Genomic DNA, 26242 nt, shown 5'->3' on the forward strand with positions numbered 1-26242 from the left:
GAAAAGCCAACTTACCTCAAGATCCTCTGACTATGAACTATGTTGGTTCCGGCTTCACCTCCGTCACAAGTTCAGACGGGAAGTCTCATGAACCGGTCTGAACACAACGAATCATCAACACTTTGCAATACCTGGAATTTTTCGAAGCCTCTCTCGGTTTCGAGCTGTAGATTGGTACATGAGAAATTTCATTAAAGCCGTCTACGTAAAGTTATAACCCAGTGAAAAACACTTCACACTTTCAATTCTTGCCAAGTTGTTTGTAATAACATGTAATTCTTCTTCAATGTCTTGTTTGCTGACTCGAAATTCAAATTCAGGTACTGGTGTTTCTCACAAACGTGTACATGGAGGTAAATTTTTTTAATGTCTATACTATTTCATATATTTTTCCTTCATATTGCCTAAGACGTGCTCCTGGAGCTGCGGCCAATGACTGTCACCACTGCCTCCTGGACTTTTACTACTGTCACTTCTCACACTCTGGGAAATAAGAAAATATGTTAAATGCAATATTTTCTTAATCAAAAGCCATTCCCCATTTTCCCCTCCTCAATTCTCCTGCTTTAGGAACTCTATAAGTCTGATAAAGAGAAACAAAGTACTGGATGATAAATTCCTCCTCTGTTCACCCAATCTGAATGTGGGGAGGGGGTAGAATTCCCTCCCTCATCCCCTTCCAATCCCCATTACACTTTCCCGGGCTGCTCCACACACTTTCCAAATCCATTCAACTCCGTCATCTCCACCGTCCCACTCACCACTCTGTACCTCCAGCTTTTGTCACACCCAATTTCTGTTGTAAATGATATATGTTTTCATTTCATACTGAATACTTTTTACAAATATACTTTCAACTTTAACATGAACTATACATTGAAATTTTCACCATCTTATTTCATATGTACAGTACTTTAATAGACATATTCTATAGTTTACCATACTTCAATTCGTTGCCAACCATGAGAAATTAGATACAGAAAACTTTATATCTTTCGGTATAACTTTATCAATTTTTCGCATTCTTAAAGCTATATCAAGATTTTTACAGCCTGATTATCATATAATTACTTCACATCAAGTTTATTGCATTTATTTTTTAAAACAGTTTAATAGTTTCTCCTTCCATACTGGAAAAATATTTCAAGACCTAACTTAAACAATTAAATATTTACAAAATAACAGTATCGTACATGTTATGTGTGATATGACATTGTAAACGTGGCAGTTAACCTTCCACTGTTTAATATTTTGGCTGCCTAAGGGCAAATAGAATGTGTCTTTTGTTCAAACAATATCATTGGCGACGCTAACTTATTATGGACCCAGTGCTACATATTTGGGTAGGAGCCCATAGTGCAAAATTAATTAACACGAAAAATTTCATAATCTTCAAATATTCATTGCCTTCCTGATAAGCTTGTATAAAGGTTTATTTGTTTCACACATCACTGAATTTGTTACAACGTAGGAGAAAGTATTCCAGGTCGCACTGGCTCCCTACAGGATGCAGGAAAACGTTCTTAACCAGTTTCGTTCCTTCACTGTTATCGAGCCATTTTTTTTTTTATATTCATCATAATTCATTGTACATCTTTGAGTGAATCTGTCATTTTTTCCCATTGTAACAATTTCTTTTATCCCCCTATTCATTCTTTGTTCCATTTCATTGATACTGAGAAATTTTCCTTGCCTAAAGTTTATTGAAGTAAGTTTTATGTATGACTTTAATAATATCATACACAATTACAGCTGATCTATTCAACTTTCTTCCCCATGTCTTTGACTGAATGTCAAGTCAATGACAATTTTTGTTTTTATATTCAGTTGCCAAATCCGGATCTGGTAAACAATGTAAGATAGTAAACAGCTGATTTGTTCACGTTGTTGTAATTAGTGATCACAATACTTCTCAGGTTCCTGGTATTATAGGAAGAGCTAAGGCAACATGCGAGCAGTTATTCTAGCAGCAGGTTATGGTACCAGGTATGATGATAACGTAATCTGGTCAACTAAATGCACGTTTGAAAGAAAAATCTTAGCAAATTTTTTTTTCAGTTTGCGTTAGTACTAAGCATTTGTCCATACGGCAGGAGATCGGTTGTTGATTTAACATTAAAACATTGTATTGTTACTCAATGCTCTGTTGTACATTCTCTGACATTAGCATTTCTTTTTTGTATTCATCTAAGTATACTTGACCACTTGCATGTGCAGCTTTAGCTTTAATACATTGCATGTTTTCAGATGTTAAGTACTTAAAGAAAGCATCCTCTCCATTATTATGTTAACCTTACATAATATTTATACTTTTGCTTTCAAAATACTTTTATAGAGGCAGTTGCATTTTACATAGACTGTGTAAGGAGCCGTTTCAGGGAATCTCTTCACATTATCTCCACCAGAAGGGTTAGAAAGGTATTATATGGTGTAGGTGGATGTGCATGATCAGAAAAATTGTGTGAATGAAATTTTGTAAGTGTGCATTAATAATTTTTACTCACAGATTAGAGCAAGATCTACGAAGTGACACCAGTGGACAGTATACTCATCTGATTGGCATACCTAAGCCTTTACTTCCAATAGGACAATCTCCACTGATTACTCACTGGGTTCGTGATTTTGAGCAAACTCCTGAAATAACATCAGTTATAATTGTTGTCAACGACTTCCACAAGAAAAGGTAATTTATACGTCATTCTTAAATGAGCTATTGTAAGGAAAATTAACAAGTAACCAGCTACTTTGCTTGTAGTAAAACTCATATCCGAAATATATATCATATAACTTTTAAATGACCTGTGGTATTTATGCTCCATTGGTTAGTGGGAAGGCCTTCTTGCTCACTTTGCAACTGGTATGACACCCAGTAAATAGAATTTGCAAAAGCATGCACTGTCTCATCAGGACACTGAAGGGTAGACTTTGGAGAGTTGTGTATAAATATTGTTATTCAGTTAAGTAAAATATTTCAGGTAGAATCTGTGGTACCAATGAACAGTATTTCAATTATATTTCTCTCATATATTGTGTAAGAATTCATGTCATTATTTACTTCAAACCCACTGACCCAGGATTGATTTCCAGTGAGGGTAGTCAGTGCGCAGCACACCCAGCAGTTTGTCCTTCCTTTGATTATAGATAAATATTTAAGTACAAACTTTGTTAGGGGTTAAGCATCACATGTGTGACAGACCTAGCTAGCTTACAATTTGTGACGGCTCAGCTCTCCTCAACTTTCCATGTCCGGGGTACTTTGGTCTTTCTCACAAGCCTTGTGAGCCTATGAGGAGCTAGTAATTTATAGTCAAAGTATCTAAGCTTTTGTCTTAAGTAGTCTTTTTTAACTGTGTATTTTATACTGTGCTCTTTCACGGGGTTACAATTACTTGCATTTCATCTCTGATGCTATCTTAAGAAAATTGGTAAGCAGTTATCTTTAGATCCTAATTAATGTTTATTTTTCCCATGGTCACATGAACTTTACATTAGTTCTTGCTTATTTGCTTTGTTTTCAGGCCCACACTATCTTTGAGATTTTTCCTTTCCAGTACTTTTCATGTTTCTCAACTTTTCTTTCCTCATGAACACTTGTTAATCAAAATTCTTTTTTTTTTTATATATATATTTTTGTGCGAGCAGTTGGTGACTACTTATCCAGTATAGTACTAGGGAGGTGCTTTATTCCCAGTAAACTTATGTACCTGATATTTTAGTTGTGGTACTTTTTGTGCCTTACTGGTACACTTTGCCTGTTTGCCTAGATGAGAAATTTATTGAAAATCCTAAGTGGATAATATCCACATAAATACCAAACACATAATTATGTAAAGTTACATGTAAATGGTCAAAATTGAATTAGTTTATGTTTTCACTTAATGAATCTTTCATTAAAAATGTAGTACTTTTCAAATTTCCAGTGTTGTGATCTTGCAGGTAATCACAGTGTGTTGTCTAGAATATGGAAGTTATGGCAACTGTGATCTAGATCAGGGTGGGCAACCAGTTTTAGGGAATGAGGCTATTGTGCTTTCTTGCTCCTCTGTTTTCCTTAAGGAATCATTTGGGATAACTTTTAAACACTGTTGGTACTGTGGTCTGGATACCACATAAGCAGCTGCCTAATCCATTAAGTGCTGACATTTCAGCGATTATTTTTCTTCATTACTTGTATCTGCATTAAGTAGACACATAATGTAGAAGTATTGGGTGGGAACATTAGGCAGGAGCATTTGGTAAAGTAGTCCATAGAAACATTAAACTGGAGTCTCTGGGAACACTGTGCGAGACTTCCCCTCTGCCAGTGGCTTGTTAGGGGTGAGGCACTAAAGGCTAAGAAGTGCCACTGGAGCTCACTAGTTATGGAGACTATTGCTGTGGCACACTCTTAAGGGAGTTCCAAAAGGGAACAGGCATCAGAGGTAGAGATAGGTAGATAGATTGTGTCTGTCAAAGTTTAAAAGTCTTTCAAGCTCAAAATTTTTCCTAGAACATGCTGTGCTATGTATGGAAATCTCTTCAAACCTCATTCCCCTCTACCACATTTACGTGTGTCTGACTTCATATTTCCATGTAAAATTCCTATTTTCACTCTATTTGTTCGTATAATTTTTCCACATTTCTGCCTTTAGCAAGGGTATAAAGGGAAAACTCTTTCCAAACCCTGGCTTGCACATCCTTCATTTGTGACACCTGCTGCATAGAAATAATTCTTCATCCATTACATTTAGTCTTCAACTGCACCTGCTTCTGTTCATTGCATTCAGATGCACTTTCCCTATCTTACTTTATATTTCTGTTTGCTCAAGCAAAAATATTTCTAATTTTTCCAACATATTGATTGGAAATGAAGTCCAATTATTCACAGTGCACTTTGTTGTATTTGCATTTTCATTTTAGATATGAAAATTGGGCAGAGACTCTACAGAGGAAAGTTGTAATCGTGAGTGATGGATCAATGAATAATGATGAACGTACAGGGGCGGTAGCATGTATGATGGTTGGAGTACAGCAGTGTAAAGAAGATACCATATTTGTTGCTGGGTAACATCTTCGTTCTTTTGGTTTTCACTTCTGGATTCAGATTTTTTTTATGCAGCTGTATATGTGATTGATTTGAATAAAAAATTTTTGTCACAGTTTTGCTCTATAATAAACCTACAATGAATGAGTAATATGTAGGGAGACTAGAAGGAATCTCAGGAATGGTGAGTTTTATAGTTCAAGACATATAACTGATAACAATGAAAAAGGAGACCAGGAAATAGTGTATATGAATGAATGTCAACAGTTATTTATATTGCTGGACAGTAAAGAAACATACCGGAAATGTGAAAGTATTACTGTTACAGAGTAGTGACAGCTATGTAGCATATGCAAGCTGTGAGAAACAGAAGAATAGTTAAATGAAAATAGTCTCTTGTAGAATTCATTAAGGATACATTTTTTCTACTGTAGAACATGATATATTCAGGTTATGAAACCTAATTATTTTGGGATGGCAAAATAATATACTTGTGACTGAAAAGTTAAGAGTCTGAAGGTAATACTAGGAAAGTAGCTGTTAAAACAATTTAGGAGGCAGATAGTATAAAATAAATGTATTTTTGAGTATTAAAAATCACAGCTCCCTATCTACAATTAGGTCCCACAGACCTTTCCATGGTTTACACTGGACACTTCACATTCCCTGGTTCAGTCCATTGACAGCATGTCGCCCCCATATACCAAATCATTCCAGTTCACTGTATTTTGTATTCACTTTTCACCCTCATGCACAGTCCTGATCGCTCAAAGTCTTTTCCACTTCATCCTTCCATCTTCAATTTGGTCTCCCTGTTCTCCTTCCCTGCTACTCTGACACACATATCCTCTTTTTCAACCTTTCCTCACTCATTCTCTCCATATTTCCAAACCATTTCAGCACACCCTCTTCTACACTCTCAATAACAACTCTCTGTTACCACACTTCTCTCATGCCCTTTCGTTACTTACTCGATCAAACCACCTCACACTACATATTGTCCTCAAACATTTCATTTACAACACATCCATCTTCCTATGCACAGCTTACCTATAGCCCATGCCACCCACCCACTCATATATATACATAAACGTCCATACACATACATATACATATCAACATGTACACACATATACATATATACATATAATTGCTTGCCTTTAATCTATTCCCGGTGCCACCTCGCCCCAAAGGAAATAGCATCATACCTCCCCAGCTTCAGCGAGGTAGCACAAGGAAAGCACAAAAATAGGCCACATTCACACTCAGTCTTTAGCTGTCATGTGTAATACACTGAAACCACAGCTCCATATCCACATCCAGGCCCCACAGACCTTTCCACGGTTTATCCCAGATGTTTCACATGCCCTGGTTCAGTCAATTGACAGCACATCAACCCTGGTATACCACATTGTTCCAATTCACTCTATTCCTTGCATGCCTCTCACCCTCCTGTATGTTCAGGCCCCAATTGCTCAGAATCTTTTTCACTCCATCCTTCCACCTCCACTTTGGTCTCCTTCTTCTCCCGGCTCCTTCCACCTCTGACACATATACCTTCTTTGTCAATCTTTCCTCACTCATTCTTTCCATATGTCCAAATCATTTCAACACATCCTCTTTAGCTGTCTAAACTACATTCTTTTTATTTCCACACATCTCTCTTACCTTTACATTACTTACTCGATCAAACCATCTCCCACCACTTGTTTTCCTCAAACATTTCATTTCCAACACATCCACCCTCCTCTGTACAAACCTATCAATGGTTCATGTCTCACAATCATATAACATTGTTGGAACTACTATTCCTTCAAACATACCCATTTTTGCTCTCCAATATAACATTCTCTCATTCCACACATTCATCATCATTCCCAGAACCTTCGATTCCTACCCCACCCTGTGACTCACTTCTGCTTCCATGGTTCCATTTGCTGCTAAGTCCACTCCCAGATATCCAAAACACTTCACTTCCAATTTTTCTCCATTCAAACTTACATCCCAATTAATTTGTTTCTCAACCCTACTGAACCTCATAACATTGCTCTTATTCACATTTACTCTCAGCTTTCTCCTTTCACACACTTTTCTAAACTCAGTCACCAACTTCTGCAGTTTCTCACTTGAATCAGCCACTAGAGCATTATCATCGGTGGACAACAGACTCACTTCCCAGGCCCTCTCATCCCCAACAGACTACATACTTGCCCCTCTCTTCAAAGCTCTTGCATTTACCTCCCTAACCATGGTCAACATGGAGAAAATGAGTGAGGAAAGATTGACAAAAGAGGATATATGTGTCAGAGGTGGAAGGAATGAGAAGTAGGAGATCAAACTGGAGGTGGAAGGATAGAGTGAAAAAGATTTTGAGCGATTAGGGCCTGAACATACAGGAGGGTGAAAGGTGTGCAAAGAATAGAGTGAATTGGAACAATGTGGTATACCGGGGTTGATGTGCTGTTAGTGGATTGAACCAGGGCATGCGAAGTGTCTGGGGTAAACCATGAAAAGTTTTGTGGGGCCTGGATGTGGAAAGGGAGCTGTGGTTTCGGTGCATTACACATGACAGCTAGAGACTGAGTGTAATAAAATGTGGCCTTTGTTGTCTTTTCCTAGCGCTACCTCACATGCGCATAGGGGGAGGGGGATGCCATTTTATGTGTGGCAGGGTGGCGACAGGAATGGATGAAGGTAGCAAGTATGAATGTGTACATGTGTATATATGTATATGTCTGGGTACATATATGTATGTATATGTTGAAATGTATAGGTATGTATATGTGTGTGTGTGTGTGTGTGGCTGTTTAGGTATATACATGTGTATGTGGGTAGGTTGGGCCATTCTTTCGTCTGTTTCCTTGCGTTGCCTCGCTAACGTGGGAGACAGCGACTAAGTATAACATAATAAATATATATATATATATATATATATGAAATACCACCCTTCCTTAGGATTCCCTTCTATGGAGCTCCTGCAGCACTCAGGAAGCAAGTCATGTTTAATGGGAAGGACATGTCTTACAATGTGATGATAGTGTCTAATCTCCACAGTAAACTATGGTTCAACTTCCTAGTCATCTTCCTTGTCAAAAGCAAATATAACAGAGCTGCAGCCCACATAAAACAGAACACTCACAGTTTTCACTGGCTGCTAAGCAACCAAAAATATTCCCCTCCAGCACAATGAAACAGAGATCTTCCACCACCCAGTGGATATTGCTGGCTTCTAAGTGCCATGGAGGCCACATAGAAGGGACTCCTAGAACAGGAAGGTAAAATAAGGTATGGTATTACTAGACTCCAACTGTAATTGACTACACTACAAATGAGAAGTCACCTTCAACATGTCTGTGTCACAGTTGGTGAAAAGTCTTGTCATGGATCTTCCTGCCCTGAAGGAGAACATCATTTCCCTCTTGTCTGGAGTGCAAGCATAGCTGTATAAAAATCATGGTCATAACAATATGATAATAAAAGATATCATCAATAATAAAAATATTTTTCATGCTTGATTGCTGTTAAACGTGTTAGCATTTGTTCATGTCCATTCTCTAGCTGTCATGTGCAATGCACCAAAACCACAGCACCCTATCCATAACAAGGCTCCACAGACCTTTCCATGGTATTCTCTGGCTACTTCACATGTCCTGGCTCAGTCCATTGATGGAAAGTCAACCCAAGTATACCACATCATTCCAATTCACTTTATCCCTTGCATGCTGCTCACCCACCTGCCCTGATCACTCAAAATCTTTCTCTTTCCTTCCATCTCCATACTGGTCTCTCTCTTCTTATCCCTTCACTTATGATGTATGTCATATATCCTCTTTGTCAACCTCTACTTGCTATTTTAGCACACTCTGAACCACATTTGCTTTATTGCCATACATCTTTCATACCCTTTTATCACTTAATTAAACCACCTCACACCACAAATTGTCCTCAAACATTTAATTTTCCATGCATCCATCTTCCTCTGCTAATCCTCATCTACAGCCCAAGCCTTGCATCCATATAACATTGTTGGGACTACTATACCTTCAAACATACCCCTTTTGCCCTCCAGATATCATACTCTCTTTAAACACATTCTGCAGTGTTCCCAAACCTTCACCCCCTCACCCTCCACACGACTCACTCATGCAAGTATGACTCACCTCTGCTTCCATGGTTCCAGTTGCTGCCTCGTCCACTCCCAGGAATCTAAAACACTCTTCCTCTAAATTTTCTCCATTCAAATTTAGACCCAAACTAACCTGTCCCACTATTCTGGTAAACTCAATAACCTTGCTTTTACACATTTACTCTGAATATCCTCCTCTAACAATCTCCCTCAAACTCAGTCACCAACTTCTGCAATTTCTCAATCGAATCGGCCACTAGTGCTGTGTCATCAATGAACAACTGACTTTCCAGACCCCCCTCATCCCTTATAGACTGTATACTTGCTCCTGTCTCCAAGACACTCATATTTTCCTCCCTCACCATCCCAACATAAACAAATTAAACAAACAGCCATAATGACATCTCACAACCCTGCTACTGACTAATCTTCACTTGGAACCACTCACTCTCCTCTGTTCCTACTCATACACACACCTTATACCCCGATAGAAACTTCTCACTGCTTCTAGCAGCTTTCCACTCCAACCACGTATTCTTAAGACCTTCCACAAGGCATCTCTACCCTATCATATGCTTCACCCAGATTCATAAATACCAGGTCCATAATAATAATAATAATAATAATAATAATAATTATCATCATTATACTTAATTGCTGTCTCCTGCATTAGCGAAGTAGCGCTAGGAAACAGATGAATGGCCCAAATCCACCCACATACACATGTATGTACATAAACGCCCACACACGCACGTATACATTATTATTATTATAATAATATGGAGGAAATTAGTTCATCTGAGACTTTCCTTTTATTTCAGAGACACTCTATTTCAGAAGGACTTTTCTCTGAATTCAGTGATACTGAAATTTCAAGCTTTATGCAAGCAAGAAAAAGAAGCATGCTTGATACTGAGTGCTCCAGTTTTAGAAGAAAATGTATCCAAAGTTAGTATCATGGGTATATGAGGTATAACTGCACATTAAGATATCTTGTGGTTTTTACAGCTGTTGTGAGTCATGACACACATGGTAGCAGAAATGAATGCTGCCTTATTTGATTTTTTTTTTTGCTACATGATATATAAAAGTGAATGTTACTGTTCCACCAGCATGGTATAATTGAAGTGGCAGAGTCTGGGAGGGTGACAAGATTTCTTGAGAAGCCATTGCCAGTGGTAACATCTTCAAGGCTACAGTGTCCATGCTTTTACATTATTTCATCAGAAAGTCTCCATTATTTACAGGTATGGTAGTCTTCTCATAGATTTTGTTTATTTGGATCTTGTGGTTTAAATTCCCTGTTGGTATCGAAAGTAGAATTCTATATAGTTTTATAGGTAGGGTTTTATTACCTGCTTGTGAAAGGGAACATCAGTGTGGATAAATATAGGTGCACAGAAACCTAGTTTATCTAGATCCTGGTAAATGGAATAATCAGATGCTGAGACTGACAGAATACTTCTGGGCCACTTTGAAAAAACAGGATTAGTTACAGTTATTTGTCAGACTCTGGGTTGACTGTAGAGTTCTAAGAACAGACTTTTAATTAATTGATACTGTATATATATCCCTGGGGACAGGGGAGAAAGAATACTTCCCACGTATTCCCTGAGTGTTGTAGAAGGTGACTAAAAGAGAAGGGAGAGGGGGGCTGGAAATCCTCCCCTCCAGTTTTTACTTTTCCAAAAGAGTAAACAGAGAAGGGGGCCAAGTGAGAATTTTCTCTCTAAGGCTCAGTCCTCTGTTCTTGATGCTACCTCGCTAACATGGGAAATTGTGAATGTGTATGAAAAAACAAAATATTATATATAGTATCAATGTGATGGCTTCGATCAGGGATTCACCTGCACGTGCCATCTCATCTAGCAAAAAAAAAATATTAATTGGAACTGATGTAGAGGAATACTAAAGTGTATAAAGGGATTTTATGTTGGAGAGATGTTTTAAAAATACCTTTAGACAATGAACAAAGGTTTTGTATGTCTGCTTTTCAAGTATATGTAAGATTCAGCTCCATTTTGTTAATAAAAGATTTCCAGTTGTACTTATATTTCACATTTTTCTCATTAATGATATTGTTTTATGGTTCACTGTTTACATGCCAAGGAGTAAAAACTACACCAGTGTGACACAGGGATAAAATGAACAAGCAAGTGCAAGTTAATTATACAGTAAGTATTTTGGTGTGACATTTCATGCATTCAACAGTGTATGCTGCAGTATAATGACTGAAGCAACCTGTATTTCTCTGGTTTTGAGCTGCACTTTCAGTTCTGTCAACGGCCACTTGCACTGGTTAATTTTGATAAAATCTGTTTCAGCAAGTGCTACCAGAGAAAATTTAATGAGCAATGCTATAACTACAGGCTGGATAAGATTCTATACACAACACAAAGGTTTGTAAACTCTTAATAGCCTGTTGGATTATGGTAGATAGCTAACCATGTTAAACAAGCTAATTGCAATATTCTTTTTTTTTACAGATTTTTTTAGAACAAACAAAAGACAAACCTTTGAGCAGTCGTGATGCAACTGGAACGTTCATTGCTGAGCTGATAAATCAAGTCCCAGTCTATGCCCATCACACTGAAGGTCGCTATGATGTTGGAAGTCTTCAGTCATATGAACAATGTCACCATGACTTTATGGAGGTTGATCAGTGATATTTCTTTAAAATTACGTAAGTTTTTCTTCTGAAGATATATGCTTATATATCACCAATCCAGCCAGCTTAGATAGAAAGAAAATACTAAATTCAAAAGCTAACAACCTTTGAAGTGAATGATAACAGATCTTAGTCACATTTACAGAAGAAAAGCAAAACAGTCAATCTACTTTAGTCTGAGAAGCATGGGAAAGCATTTTCTTTTTCTATTGTTTTCAACAGGCAAGGTTTATGAAAACTTATGAATATATCATACATGTGCATTTGCACTATTTTTACACATTTTTATAATCCTACCTTTAAAACAATGATGCACTTGTATAAAATGATTGCAATTACTGAGACTGATACACAGTACTGTAGTATGTAGATCTTGTAGCTATGGTATTAATACCACTTCATGTTGCACAATAGTATGTGAGTGTCACAACTCAAATTAACACATACTTGTTGAACAGCAATATATAATTTTGTAGTTTAAGGATTACTGTTTACTCCCAATGCACCATAGTATGCAAGTCATATTTATATTTAGCACATTACTACGTAAACCTAAGGCCTTGGGATTTATTCATATTGAAATTCATATTCTGTCTGTGTATAACTTTTCTTCATTTACCTGAAGTGGAACAAGTACATACATATCATTTTCTCTAATTCCTAAATTCTCATTATTTGTTTATTAATTGATAATATATATATGGAATAACTTTGGATTTTTGTTTGCCTTTTCTACAGTATTTACTTCACACATTTTTTGTTCCTCACTTATTTTACTGCATTCATTTCATATGTTCACACATTTCTTGAGGTATTTATTTCTCTGTAATGCATATCTATATTCTGTAGTTTCTTATATATCTTGTGTAACAATAACTCACTCTTCTGTGATGCCCTTTCTTATCTCTCTAATTGGTATTCATTGATTCATAAATTTCACAGAATATCCATATTTTTTTCCCTACACTGATGGCTCTTGTCATGGACAGAAGTCCAAATTAAGGTCAGGCCTTAATTAAGATATAGAGAGGTTAAGGAAAGGAAAAAGAAAGGACAAAGGAGAGTATTTACAAAGTCTGAAGGAAGTGAAAAACCTGTCTTTTAAAATGTGCCAGGTCATAGTTACTTGGAAAGACATGAGAGGGTAGAGAGTTCCAAAGCCTTAAGTTGTAATGAAAAACAGTTATCAAAACGGCCTTCCCTTAAGTTCCCAACAGCCAAACAGCAATCATGTGATGCAGCAGCTTGCCAAGTTTTGTGTGGTCTAGCTAGTGGTGGGGGCATACAAGCAGCATGTTCTCTATTCTAACTCGTATCCCAACAAACCTCAGCCCTACTCTATAACCTTAGTTGATGGATGAGGTGGTGAGGGAGGTAAATGCAAGTTTGTTGGGGATGAAGGGGGGCCTGGCAAGTGAGTCAGTTGTTCTTTGCTGATGACACAGTACTGGTAGCAGATTCATAAGAGAAACTGCAGAAATTGGTGATTGAGACAGGAAAATGTGTGAGAGGAAGTTGAAAGTATATGTTATTATTAGGTTTGGCAGGATAGGGACAGATTAGCTGGGGTGAGAGTGTGAATGGAAAGAATTTGGAGGAAGTGAAGTGTTTTAGATGTCTGGAAGTGGACATAGCTGGAAAAAGAACTGTGAAAGTGAGTCATAAGGTGAGTGAGAGGGCAAAAGTTCTGAAAGCAGTGAAGAATTGGTGGAAAGAGAGGACATTACTTAGGAGGGCAAAAAGGGGTATGTATGAGTGGTGTACAAAATGAAATGATAAAATGATGTTCTAAACCTTTTTTTGTTCACCACTGAAATTACAGCTTTGACCAGTGAAGACAGCACCGCTGTTTATGATCAGTTTTCTCACGATATTACCAAATATTACTTAGAAAACTGGTAAATATGTACCTGTTTGGCCAAGAATACTCCATGATATTTTTTTTTTTTTAACCATGTAACCTAACACCTGTGGCATCATTTAGTACATATTACAAGCTTTACCAACTACTATCACGGTTAGGGCTTCATGATAAAATTCCATCTTAGGGGTATGAGTTTTAAACACTGTGCAAAGATTTGAAAAAATACAGAATAACAATCAAATATATATATATATTTTTTTACAAGTCTATTTATAGAAAAGTCTATGAAACAAAAAACATGTTTAAAAACCATGGGACTTGAGGTCGTAAGACAAGTACGTGGGTACATAAACCTCGATTTACTAGTTATGTACGGGCCTTCTTTAATTGCTGCAAAACTTTGGCAATATCTCGCAATAAATTAGAATGCAAGGAAATCGTACTTCTGAGAGCTTATACTTGAAAACTGTTTGAACATGGCAAACAGCCAAAAAATGAATAACTATGAATAATTTGTCACAAATTTAGGTGAACAAGTTTCCACTTAATCCACTTTTATAAGTGAAAATACTGACTTTGTGAAATGTTACGTCAGATTTCATACTCTGGTATGCAAGCAGTTTCAAATTCAAGGGGCTATTCTCTTCAAGTGAATCAGTCAAAAATAAAAGCTTTCCGTAAAACATTAAAATGCTGTTTCTCATGATGACTTTGTCACGACATTCCAAGTCCAATGGGAAAAGCTGTGTCTTATACTAATGAAATAAATAAGTAAATAAAATAAACATCTTGATACCAGCCTATCATCAGTTACCCTATTTCATAAGTATTCACACAGCAAGTTGATGTAGCAGACTCTAAGACTGAATTTTGAATTAACAAGATGTTAAACATGGTTCCAACAAAGATTTGATCATGGGTGACCTTTAAAGCCAAATACTTTTTCACTATCATGAGAGCTTCATCTGTTAAGCCTCTTCACTTGCTGTACAATGTGGTGGTTCCTTTGCTGTTTTCATACATTACAGTTATTCACTGCAAATTTATGATGCAAACAAATACTGAAAATACCATAAAATAAACAATCCTAGAAATATTAATCTTCCATGTGAGCTAAGGATAACAAGTATATCATCATACAATTCCACACCTGCTTTACATGGCTGGTCAGAAAATGTACAGAGACAGTTTATGATAAAGAACAAGGTGCTTAACTATTTACACTAATATAATTATGTGATTATAACAGCAATTACAAGATAAAATGAGTAAAACTAATTCCACACTAACTACTTATATATATCATCCTAACCTTGTTTGAATTATAATAGTCTGCTGTCTGTGGTAAAGCTTGCTCTTCATAGCTCTGAAACTTGTCCATCATATATTTCTAAATTTTCTTTCATCTGAAATTAACCTTTGCACCTTACAGAGATATTTCATATTTTCAAATATTGGGTATCCTCATTCATCCAAACAAGAAAAAGTCTCATTTGTTTAATGCAATAAATTAAGTGAACCTGTAAACTGTTAATATTAGCAGCTTCTCTAATAGTTTCATTTGTACTAAAGTTTATACTTTGTTAGTAGAGATATGGGATTTTGGAGAAACATGCTACATCGTTATTATTCTGAGGTAAAACTCTACACTAGAAATCAAGGTGTGATCAAAAAGTTATGACACTGTCTATTACAGGCGGGCGTTATGGAAGTAGGGGACTACATTGATGTGTAAACGTGGTGCATTTAACCAGGCTGTTTATAAAGAGGTTTTCATTTGATCGAGGGATAAGTCAGAAGAAGCCATTACCAGCTGTTTAAAAATGATCACTGGTTTCGGCACCATGACAACACTCCTTCACACTATGCTGTCTCCATTCAAGAATTTTTGGCTACAAAAACATGCCTTTGATGACACAACCTTCATATTCACCTGACCTTGACCATATGATTTTTTTCTGTTCCCAATAATCAAAGGCGAGCAAGTATGAATGTGTACATGTGTTTATGTTAATATGCGGGGAGCTGGAAATCCTCCCCTCTCATTTTTTTAATTTTCCAAAAGAAGGAACAGAGAAGGGGGCCAGGTGAGGATATTCCCTCAAAGGCCTAGTCCTCTGTTCTTAACGCTACCTCGCTAATACGGGAAATGGCAAACAGTATGAATGAAAGAAAAGAAAGATATATATATATATATATATATATATATATATATATATATATATATATATATATATATATATATTTTTTTTTTTTTTTTTTTTTTTTATACTTTGTCGCTGTCTCCCGCGTTTGCGAGGTAGCGCAAGGAAACAGAAGAAAGAAATGGCCCAACCCCCCCCATACACATGTATATACATACGTCCACACACGCAAATATACATACCTACACAGCTTTCCATGGTTTACCCCAGACGCTTCACATGCCCTGATTCAATCCACCTGACAGCACGTCAACCCCGGTATACCACATCGCTCCAACTCACTCTATTCCTTGCCCTCCTTTCACCCTCCTGCATGTTCAGGCCCCGATCACACAAAATCTTTTTCACTCCATCTTTCCACCTCCAATTTGGTCTCCCTCTTCTCCTTGCTCCCTCCACCTCCGACACATATATCCTCTTGGTCAATCTTTCCTCACTCATCCTCTCCATGTGCCCAAACCACTTCAAAACACCCTCTTCTGCTCTCTCAACCACGCTCTTTTTATTTCCACACATCTCTCTTACCCTTACGTTACTCACTCGATCAAACCACCTCACACCACACATTGTCCTCAAACATCTCATTTCCAGCACATCCATCCTCCTGCGCACAACTCTATCCATAGCCCACGCCTCGCAACCATACAACATTGTTGGAACCACAATTCCTTCAAACATACCCATTTTTGCTTTCCTAGATAGTGTTCTCGACTTCCACACATTCTTCAAGGCCCCCAGAATTTTCGCCCCCTCCCCCACCCTATGATCCACTTCCGCTTCCATGGTTCCATCCGCTGCCAGATCCACTCCCAGATATCTAAAACACTTCACTTCCTCCAGTTTTTCTCCATTCAAACTCACCTCCCAATTGACTTGACCCTCAACCCTACTGTACCTAATAACCTTGCTCTTATTCACATTTACTCTTAACTTTCTTCTTCCACACACTTTACCAAACTCAGTCACCAGCTTCTGCAGTTTCTCACATGAATCAGCCACCAGCGCTGTATCATCAGCGAACAACAACTGACTCACTTCCCAAGCTCTCTCATCCCCAACAGACTTCATACTTGCCCCTCTTTCCAGAACTCTTGCATTTACCTCCCTAACAACCCCATCCATAAACAAATTAAACAACCATGGAGACATCACACACCCCTGCCGCAAACCTACATTCACTGAGAACCAATCACTTTCCTCTCTTCCTACACGTACACATGCCTTACATCCTCGATAAAAACTTTTCACTGCTTCTAACAACTTTCCTCCCACACCATATATTCTTAATACCTTCCACAGAGCATCTCTATCAACTCTATCATATGCCTTCTCCAGATCCATAAATGCTACATACAAATCCATTTGCTTTTCTAAGTATTTCTCACATACATTCTTCAAAGCAAACACCTGATCCACACATCCTCTACCACTTCTGAAACCACACTGCTCTTCCCCAATCTGATGCTCTGTACGTGCCTTCACCCTCTCAATCAATACCCTCCCATATAATTTACCAGGAATACTCAACAAACTTATACCTCTGTAATTTGAGCACTCACTCTTATCCCCTTTGCCTTTGTACAATGGCACTATGCACGCATTCCGCCAATCCTCAGGCACCTCACCATGAGTCATACATACATTAAATAACCTTACCAACCAGTCAACAATACAGTCACCCCCTTTTTTAATAAATTCCACTGCAATACCATCCAAACCTGCTGCCTTGCCGGCTTTCATCTTCCACAAAGCTTTCACTACCTCTTCTCTGTTTACCAAATCATTTTCCCTAACCCTCTCACTTTGCACACCACCTCGACCAAAAAACCCTATATGTGCCACTCTATCATCAAACACATTCAACAAACCTTCAAAATACTCACTCCATCTCCTTCTCACATCACCACTACTTGTTATCACCTCCCCATTTGCGCCCTTCACTGAAGTTCCCATTTGCTCCCTTGTCTTACGCACTTTATTTACCTCCTTCCAGAACATCTTTTTATTCTCCCTAAAATTTAATATACGAGGTAGCGCAAGGAAACAGACGAAAGAATGGCCCAACCCACCCACATACACATGTATATACATACACGTCCACACACGCAAATATACATACCTATACATCTCAACGTATACACATATATATACACAGACATATACATATATACACATGTACATAATTCATACTGTCTGCCCTTATTCATTCCCATCGCCACCCTGCCACACATGTAATAACAACCCCCTCCCCCCTCATGTGCGCAACGTAGCGCTAGGAAGACAACAAAGGCCCCATTCGTTCACACTCAGTCTCTAGCTGTCATGTAATAATGCACTGAAACCACAGCTCCCTTTCCACATCCAGGCCCCACAGAACTTTCCATGGTTTACCCCAGACGCTTCACATGCCCTGGTTCAATCCATTGACAGCACGTCGACCCCGGTATACCACATCGTGCCAATTCACTCTATTCCTTGCACGCCTTTCCCCCTCCTGCATGTTCAAGCCCCGATCACTCAAAATCTTTTTCACTCCATCTTTCCACCTCCAATTAGGTCTCCCACTTCTCCTTGTTCCCTCCACCTCAGATACATATATCCTCTTGGTCAATCTTTCCTCACTCATTCTCTCCATGTGACCAAACCATTTCAAAACAACCTCTTCTGCTCTCTCAACCACACTCTTTTTATTACCACACATCTCTCTTACCCCATTATTACTTACTCGATCAAACCACCTCACACCACTTATTGTCCTCAAGCATCTCATTTCCAGCACATCCACTCTCCTGCGCACAACTCTATCCATAGCCCACGCCTCACAACCATACAACATTGTTGGAACCACTATTCCTTCAAACATACCCATTTTTGCTTTCCAAGATAATGTTCTCGACTTCCACACATTCTTCAAGGCTCCCAGAATTTTTGCCCCCTCCCCTACCCTATGATTCACTTACGCTTCTATGGTTCCATCCACTGCCAGATCCAATCCCAGATATCTAAAACACTTCACTTCCTCCAGTTTTTCTCCATTCAAACTTACCTCCCAATTGACTTGACCCTCAACCCTACTGTACCTAATAACCTTGCTCTTATTCACATTTACTTTCAACTTTCTTCTTTCACACACTCTACCAAACTCAGTCACCAGCTTCTGCAGTTTTTCACATGAATCAGCCACCAGTGCTGTATCATCAGCGAACAACAACTGACTCACTTCCCAAGCTCTCTCATCCACAACAGACTGCATACTTGCCCCTCTTTCCAAAACTCTTGCATTCACCTCCCTAACAACCCCATCCATAAACAAATCAAACAACCATGGAGACATCACACACCCCTGTCGCAAACCTACATTCACATATATATATGTATATATGTACATGTATGTGACTATAAGTGTATATATGTTTATGAGAGTGGATGGGTTTTTCTTCATCTGTTTCCTGGCACTACCTAGCTAACATGGGAAATGGCAATCAAGTATAATAAATAATAATAATCAAAATGAAGCTGAAAGATAGATCTGATGACATTCCAACTACCCATAATAACATGAGAGCAGAACTCAATTAGTTCACGGATGAAGACTTCCAACACTGCTTACAAATGTGGCAGAAACTATAAAGGGAACTGCATATAAAAATGTTGGATGTACACCATTCTCTAAAATAAGGCCAAGTCCTAGAACTTTCTGATCATACCTTATATGTAGTAGTACAAGTACTTAAGAAAAGCAATATGCAGGATGTATTTCAGAGCAAAGAGAAATATATTATTATACAAGTATTCAAGGAAAAAATTTTCATGGGGCTGTATTGGAATACTGAAGATATGTATTCTCTACCAACTAACAAACCTGATAATGATATGTTAATACAGCTCATGTATGTACATGTGTATTTGGTTCATGGTGCATGCTTCACTGCTAACTGAATGCTTTTTTTTTTCTTGTTCACACTAGCTCCCATAATATTTTGATACACTAATTCAAGATAAATAAAAAAATGTGACCCATTTCAAACATCTGAATTATACAAATGGTTTATTTTATACTACCACTTATGTTACACAACCCACTTACACCCCTTACTCCCTAGATAAATGATTAAAAAAATGTCTACATGTCTGATCCTAAAAGTAGTATGACAAATGGTCCTTACAATAATCTAACTGAAGGCAATCAACATATCAAACTTATTCTAATGATAAACATTTGTTTGAGTAATAACGACACTAACCCACAAGATTTTTTCATATGTTGGAGCTTCTATGAATCTTTAAATTTACATAACTGAAAATTTATATAAAAAAATTCATGGAATCTACACCTTTGAGTCTTCCTCACTATTATTTTGACACCTAAAAGTAAATATTTACATCATACGTACATTTGCTGACATGTACTTTAGAAGAGCCATTTCATTTGGAAGGTTTGGATGTCTCCTTAATTGGGGTTATTGTAATATGGTAGCCACATAAGAAAGTTCCTACCATCTTAATGGCCTCTTAGTTGACAGCATTACCCTTCCTCTCTAATTTAATTCTAGTTACCTGTTTTTGCTTTTTATCGATAGTCCATGCTCTTTATATTGCAGTCTCTTAATCATATTCAACTTCTTCATCTGAGTTGATATACAGCATCTTAGAAATACCTATAGCCAGGTAAGAAGGAGGAAGGATTATGTAGGACTCATAAATATGCAGTTTTCAAGGCAATATACAGCATCTAGCTCTCATGGTCTTCGCTTAATTTCCTAATATGACTAATGCTGCTTGCAACCATTATCAACCTAGAAATAATCCCCAAATAGAAGACATTATCTGCCCACATATTCAAGAAAATGTTTATACTGTTATTTATCAGCATTCAAATTACCCACACAAAATATGACAAGAGTCTCCCTCTTGTCTTCCTGCCTTACTGTACCTGAAGTAGCACCATTAAGAAAAGATTGTACATAATGACAGTGGTAAGTGCAGCAGTTATAACAGCAAGCTCACTGCAGCTTAGCCTTTGCATAACTTGAGGGCCAAAATCTCTTGAAAAGAGACCGGGCCAAGAAGAAGAGAGCGATACCAATGACTAGCGCAACACCTGCGATGATGGCCAGCACATCCAGCAAGAGATACTGACTCAGGCTCAGATCTGCCCCTGAAAACCTGTTCATGGGTGAAGAAAAAACTTTATTAGTAAATAATTTTTATGTCAATTCTTAACAATGTACAAAAAAAAAATATTTATTATGAACCCAAATTCCTAGATGATATTTAATGAGAAAAGGTGACAAGCAGTAGAATGGCCTCTCCTAAGCATGATGGTTAAGGGACCTGAAGGGAAGAATTTCCTTATAGTAGTCTCCAAAATACCATTAACACTCCTAGTAGAACATCTGCATATTTAGCATTTCTGCCAGTCTTTAAATTTATCCTAAAGACTAATAACTCCCACTTCTATGTTTTCACTTCAATGTACATAGAGCATTCTACTTTATCTTGGCTGCCTCATGTAAAAATAGCACCTGTGTGGCAGTGCAGTTATATAGAATAGATATCAAAATCAATCATCAAGGGGTTCATTATCTACATCATTAACCTGTTCCAAAAAATGACACTCAGGACTGACAGACTGATACCAATTAACTCTTAAACAGTGGTTGACATTAATTGATGATCTAATTTTGTCCACCTCTTCCATTAGCCAGCTGTCTTATTGTAACATTAACAGCCTATAGAGGTCTCTTCCACTGCGAATAATATTATATCCTAATTGATTTGAATACTTGAATAAAAGTATACAATATTTTTGCTTAAAGTGCCATAATAAGAAATGGTAAACAATTTGCCTTTGGCACCTGGTGTTTCAGGCTCAGCAACCCTCAGCTTTTAAAACATAATGTTTTTTAGTGAGGATTTTCTGAAATGAGTTTTATATGCCATAAAATGTTTTTTAGTGAGGATTTTCTGAAATGAGTTTTATATGCCATAAAATGTTTTTTTAGTAAGGATTTTCTGAAATGAGTTTTATATGCCATAAGATATTTTTTAGTGAGGATTTTCTGAAGTGAGTTTCATATGCCATAAAGGATGGTGCTTTATTATCCTAACTTGTTCCATTACCCTTAAAAACTTAGGCCAACCTATATACAAGTCATGTAATAAATTAATGATTTCTTAGCCATAGATCAATGGTCAACCTATATATGAGGTAGACTTACAGATGACTATATACAGTATTCAATATCATTCCTATACTTCTCAGAAAGACTTTTAGATTCCAGATTCTTATGTAGCAATATGAAGAGCATCTGTGATAATAATTGAAAGAAAGTGTAAGGTACTGAATTACAAATCTTTTCAAGCAAACTGTGTGACAACATGAATACATTTACAAAAATTTGGGGGTGTGGATATTGTCAAGTAACTATCTTTTGCTTTATTTATTACTTTCCTACAGTTATGAGGAAGCTTGAAAGTACTGTGTACACAAACAGGTCATACTTATTCATTAGAGATACAAAAGGTCATAATAATTTCATTAGAGATACTAGAGGTCATATTAATAAAGTGAAAATCTTCATGAATATAACATCCTGGACCCTTCATGTGCAAGACTGACTGAATGACTACTCCTGTTTACCAGTCATTATAGTATCTGTAAATCATTCTAGCAGTTAAAACAGTGTAATCTGATACTGACCTGAGATAGTCATTCCCATGATTTATGACATACTCTACCCACCACACTGCCCGCTCCAGGCCTGTATCTTTCTGAGCCTGCAGCCGCCGTGACACTCCCTTCACACGTTCCTGGTACCTGTCAACCAGTGCTACTTTAGAAAGTCAAAGCTCTGAGGTGAGGTTAAAATGGAAATGGAAGGACTTCAGATAAAAAGGATAAATTACTGAAAGGTCATATATGTATGAAGTGGGGGATATGAGAAGACCAGAGAAAAGACTACAGGATTCTGTGAATGCCTGTGTTTGAAAGAAAGGAGTGTATACTGAAATATCACTTCATGTCAATCTTCTAGCTGACCCTTCATTTTTTTCTGGTGATTGAATGAACTGGAAACATCACAACCCACTGGTGTAACCTCATAGGTCCACTTTATTCCTTTCCTGTCCCCAAATGCCTCTGGTCCAAAATAAGCTTGTCAACTGATGTTGATTAGACTGTGATGCAGTAAAACAGAAGTTTGGACAAGTTCACCTCATTTCCAGCTTGATTTAAGGGGTTCCTCAAAGCTCTACATATACTGAAACTAGCTAAGAAACTATTTTGGTTTAGAGTCTGCCCATCTGCCAGTCTGTGGGGTTTAGGATGGATATTCCAGTTCGTGATCCAACTATGTAAATGGGATTAAACATAATAAAATGTATTGAATCATATGTCAAATGACATTGTAAACCACATGAAGAGGACATTAGACATTTGAGATGTTACATTTACAGTTATGTAATCAAAATATAATAACTTTAGTCTAAGGCCTTTGAAAACAGAAGAAAAGAAGAGGATTGATGTGCTGGAATAGATACCTGAGGATAATGGGTGGCATGAGGCAGAGTGACTGTGTAAGGAAAGACAGCATCAAAGAGGTGTGGTAGAAAGTATAATCTGATGGAAAGGGCCAAACAGAGTGTGGTGAAATGGTTTAAGCTTATGGAAAGGATAAATGAAGAAAGATTTATGAAGATCTGCATGTCAAAAGAAGAGGGAGCAAGGAAGAACAGGAAACAGAGATGGAGGAATGGAGTACAGAAACCTTTGAAATAGGAGGGCCTAAACATTCTGGAGGTCAGAAAGTATGCAATGGATAGAATGATTTGGATAAATATGGTACATAGGAAGCAATGAGATGTCAGTGGGTTTAACCAGGGCACATCAAGAAGTCAAGGTAACAGTAAAAGTCTATGGGGCTTAGTTGTGGATATCAGGCTAGATGTATACTAAAAGGCCATTGTTTGTTTATTCCTGATGCAACTTGCTAAACTGAAAAAGCCAGTTAGGTATAAAAAAGGAAGTTAAAAACCAAAATCTTGATGCATATTGGGAAATCTGAAGATCAAAAATGCATGATTAAAGTTAAAATCAGACAATGCAATACAACAGTATTACATCTGCACAGCTTTTATTTAAGGATGCAGTATTCAGTCAACATCTAATCAGAAAACAGATTTAAACATTTTTAATTTATTTAGTCAAAATTCACTCAAAATATGCTTTTCTTTTTCCTGGAAATCATTAATCATTCTGGAAGAAAAATATTATGCCTCATTATTATTCCTAATGGAGACTTCTGTAACATGAAACAAGTAAAACTAGACACATGCCAGTAGTCTGAACATTAGTAAGAAATTAAATATGTAAGCAAAGGGTGTTTTTCATTCCTAACACTACCTCATTTCAGAAAGAGTCAGTTAGGTATAAAAACTGGGTAACTTAAATGAAACTGGACTGTGATGAATGTGAATCCTAATCATCGTAGGCAATGGTAAATCACAAGTTGATTACAAGACTTATCATGTATGAAATGCTGTGCTAGTGATATATAATGGTAGGCAACAAAGACTGACCTAGGATGCTGTGCTAGTGATATATAATGGTAGGAAACAGACGATTGACCTAGGATGCTGTGCTAGTGATATATAATGGTATGGTACAGAAGATTGTCCTAAGATGCTGTGCTAGTGATGTATAATGGTATGGAACAGAAGACTGACCTAGGATGCTGTGTTAGTGATGTATAATGGTACAAAACAGAAGACTGCCTTAGGATGTGTACCTTGTGTCATGCACCAGCTTATGAACAGCATCTACAATGGCCTGGGGCGTGAGGTGCTCCCACTGAAGGACGATGCCCTCTCCACGGCGGGCCAACCTTGCACACGTCCTTGGCTGGTCAAAGGTGATAGGGAGGCCTAGCATGGGTACTCCGTGATACAGAGCCTCTGCTGCACTGTGCTTTCCACAATGTGTCACGAACACTCGCGTCGCCTTGTGGCCTGCAGCAATACTGCATTTGATTAGTATCTCTTTGGGCTCACTGTACGACATTGGATTTCATACTGCTCTACAATGCCAACTGAAACAGTAAACTACAAAACATAACAACAATTCATTAATTAAAACTTAAGATATGGGAAATAAGGTTAAGTTCTAATAATAAGAATGTCAGGAAAGTGCAATTCAAATTTTTGTAACCTACTGTGATGTATAAGAGGAAGTGACCTGATCTATAGAACAATGTTCACCACTGATAACTGAAGCATAGTTTGAAACCCACAAATTTAATACATATATCAAGGCTTAACAAAAGATCATCAATCGCTCACACTCCATAAGAATCATATCAAAACATGCACAGCTGGTAAACCATGGAAAGTTCTGTGGGGCCTAGATGTGGAAAGGGAGCTGTGGTTTCGGTGCATTATACATGACAGCTAGAGACTGAGTGTGAATGAGTGTGGCCTTTGTTGTCTTTTCCTAGCGCTACCTTGCGCACATGCGGGGGGAGGGGGTTGGTATTTCATTATGTGGCGGAGTGGCGACGAGAATGAATAAGGGCAGACAGTATGAATTATGTACATGTGTAAATGTGTATATGTCTGTGTGTGTGTATATATATATATATATATATATATATATATATATATATATATATATATATATATATATATATATATATATATATATAAGATTTTGTGTGATCGGGGCCTGAACATGCAGGAGGGTGAAAGGAGGGCAAGGAATAGAGTGAATTGGAGCGAGTGGTATACCGGGGTTGACGTGCTGTCAGTGGATTGAATCAAGGCATGTGAAGCGTCTGGGGTAAACCATGGAAAGCTGTATAGGTATGTATATTTGCGTGTGTGGACGTATGTATATACATGTGTATGGGGGGGGGGGGGGGTTGGGCCATTTCTTTCGTCTGTTTCCTTGCGCTACCTCGCAAACGCGGGAGACAGCGACAAAGTATAAAAAAAGAAAAAAAATATATATATATATGTATGCGTTGAGATGCATAGGTATGTATATGTGCGTGTGTGGACGTGTATGTATATACATGTGTATGTGGGTGGGTTGGGCCATTCTTTCGTCTGTTTCCTTCCGCTACCTCGCTAACGCGGGAGACAGCGGCAAAGCAAAATAAATAAATAAATAAATAAATAAATATATATATATATATATATATATATATATATATATATATATATATATATATATATATATGGTGGGGAGGCGGGCGAAAGTTCTGGTAGCGTTGAAAAATGTGTGGAAGGCGAGAACATTATCTCGGAAAGCAAAAATGGGTATGTCTGAAGGAATAGTGGTTCCAACAATGTTATATGG

At 37.6% G+C, this 26242-nt stretch overlaps 2 protein-coding genes across 3 annotated transcripts in view; one reads left to right on the top strand and one right to left on the bottom strand.

Annotated features, from left to right (window-relative positions):
• Positions 1 to 1827: 1827 nt before the first annotated feature.
• Positions 1828 to 12527, top strand: LOC139751197 (glucose-1-phosphate adenylyltransferase-like). 2 transcript variants are annotated; one of them, XM_071666363.1, is made up of 6 exons: positions 1847 to 1986; positions 2507 to 2683; positions 4900 to 5043; positions 9971 to 10097; positions 10262 to 10396; positions 11636 to 12527. In XM_071666363.1, exons 1-6 carry the CDS (start codon positions 1949 to 1951, stop codon positions 11813 to 11815), a joined length of 801 nt encoding a protein of 266 aa, XP_071522464.1. In that variant the 5' UTR covers positions 1847 to 1948; the 3' UTR covers positions 11816 to 12527. The 2 variants fall into 2 exon arrangements, with proteins under 2 accessions (XP_071522466.1, XP_071522464.1); XM_071666365.1 differs by lacking the exon at positions 4900 to 5043 and having other exon boundaries at positions 1828 to 1986.
• Positions 12528 to 13598: 1071 nt separating this feature from the next.
• The window catches only part of LOC139751196 (UDP-glucosyltransferase 2-like), a 70603-nt gene continuing 57959 nt past the window's right edge, over positions 13599 to 26242 (bottom strand). The window contains exons 3-5 of the mRNA XM_071666362.1: positions 24675 to 24894; positions 22589 to 22705; positions 13599 to 21051 (exon numbers count right to left, since the gene is read on the bottom strand). Coding sequence (XP_071522463.1) covers positions 20889 to 21051; positions 22589 to 22705; positions 24675 to 24894 — 500 coding nt within the window. The 3' untranslated portion in view covers positions 13599 to 20888. The remainder of the gene's footprint in view (positions 21052 to 22588; positions 22706 to 24674; positions 24895 to 26242) is intronic.

The sequence above is a fragment of the Panulirus ornatus genome, chromosome 11 (genome assembly GCF_036320965.1).
Source record: "Panulirus ornatus isolate Po-2019 chromosome 11, ASM3632096v1, whole genome shotgun sequence".
NCBI lineage: Eukaryota > Metazoa > Arthropoda > Malacostraca > Decapoda > Palinuridae > Panulirus > Panulirus ornatus.

Excerpts from the sequence above, each read along its gene's own strand:
- LOC139751197 (XM_071666363.1), top strand. The coding sequence starts at position 1,949 with ATGCGAGCAGTTATTCTAGCAGCAGGTTATGGTACCAG. Across the intron at positions 2,684-4,899 it reads AACGACTTCCACAAGAAAAG|ATATGAAAATTGGGCAGAGA; the intron begins GTAATTTATACG and ends TTTTCATTTTAG. Across the intron at positions 10,098-10,261 it reads TAGAAGAAAATGTATCCAAA|CATGGTATAATTGAAGTGGC; the intron begins GTTAGTATCATG and ends CTGTTCCACCAG.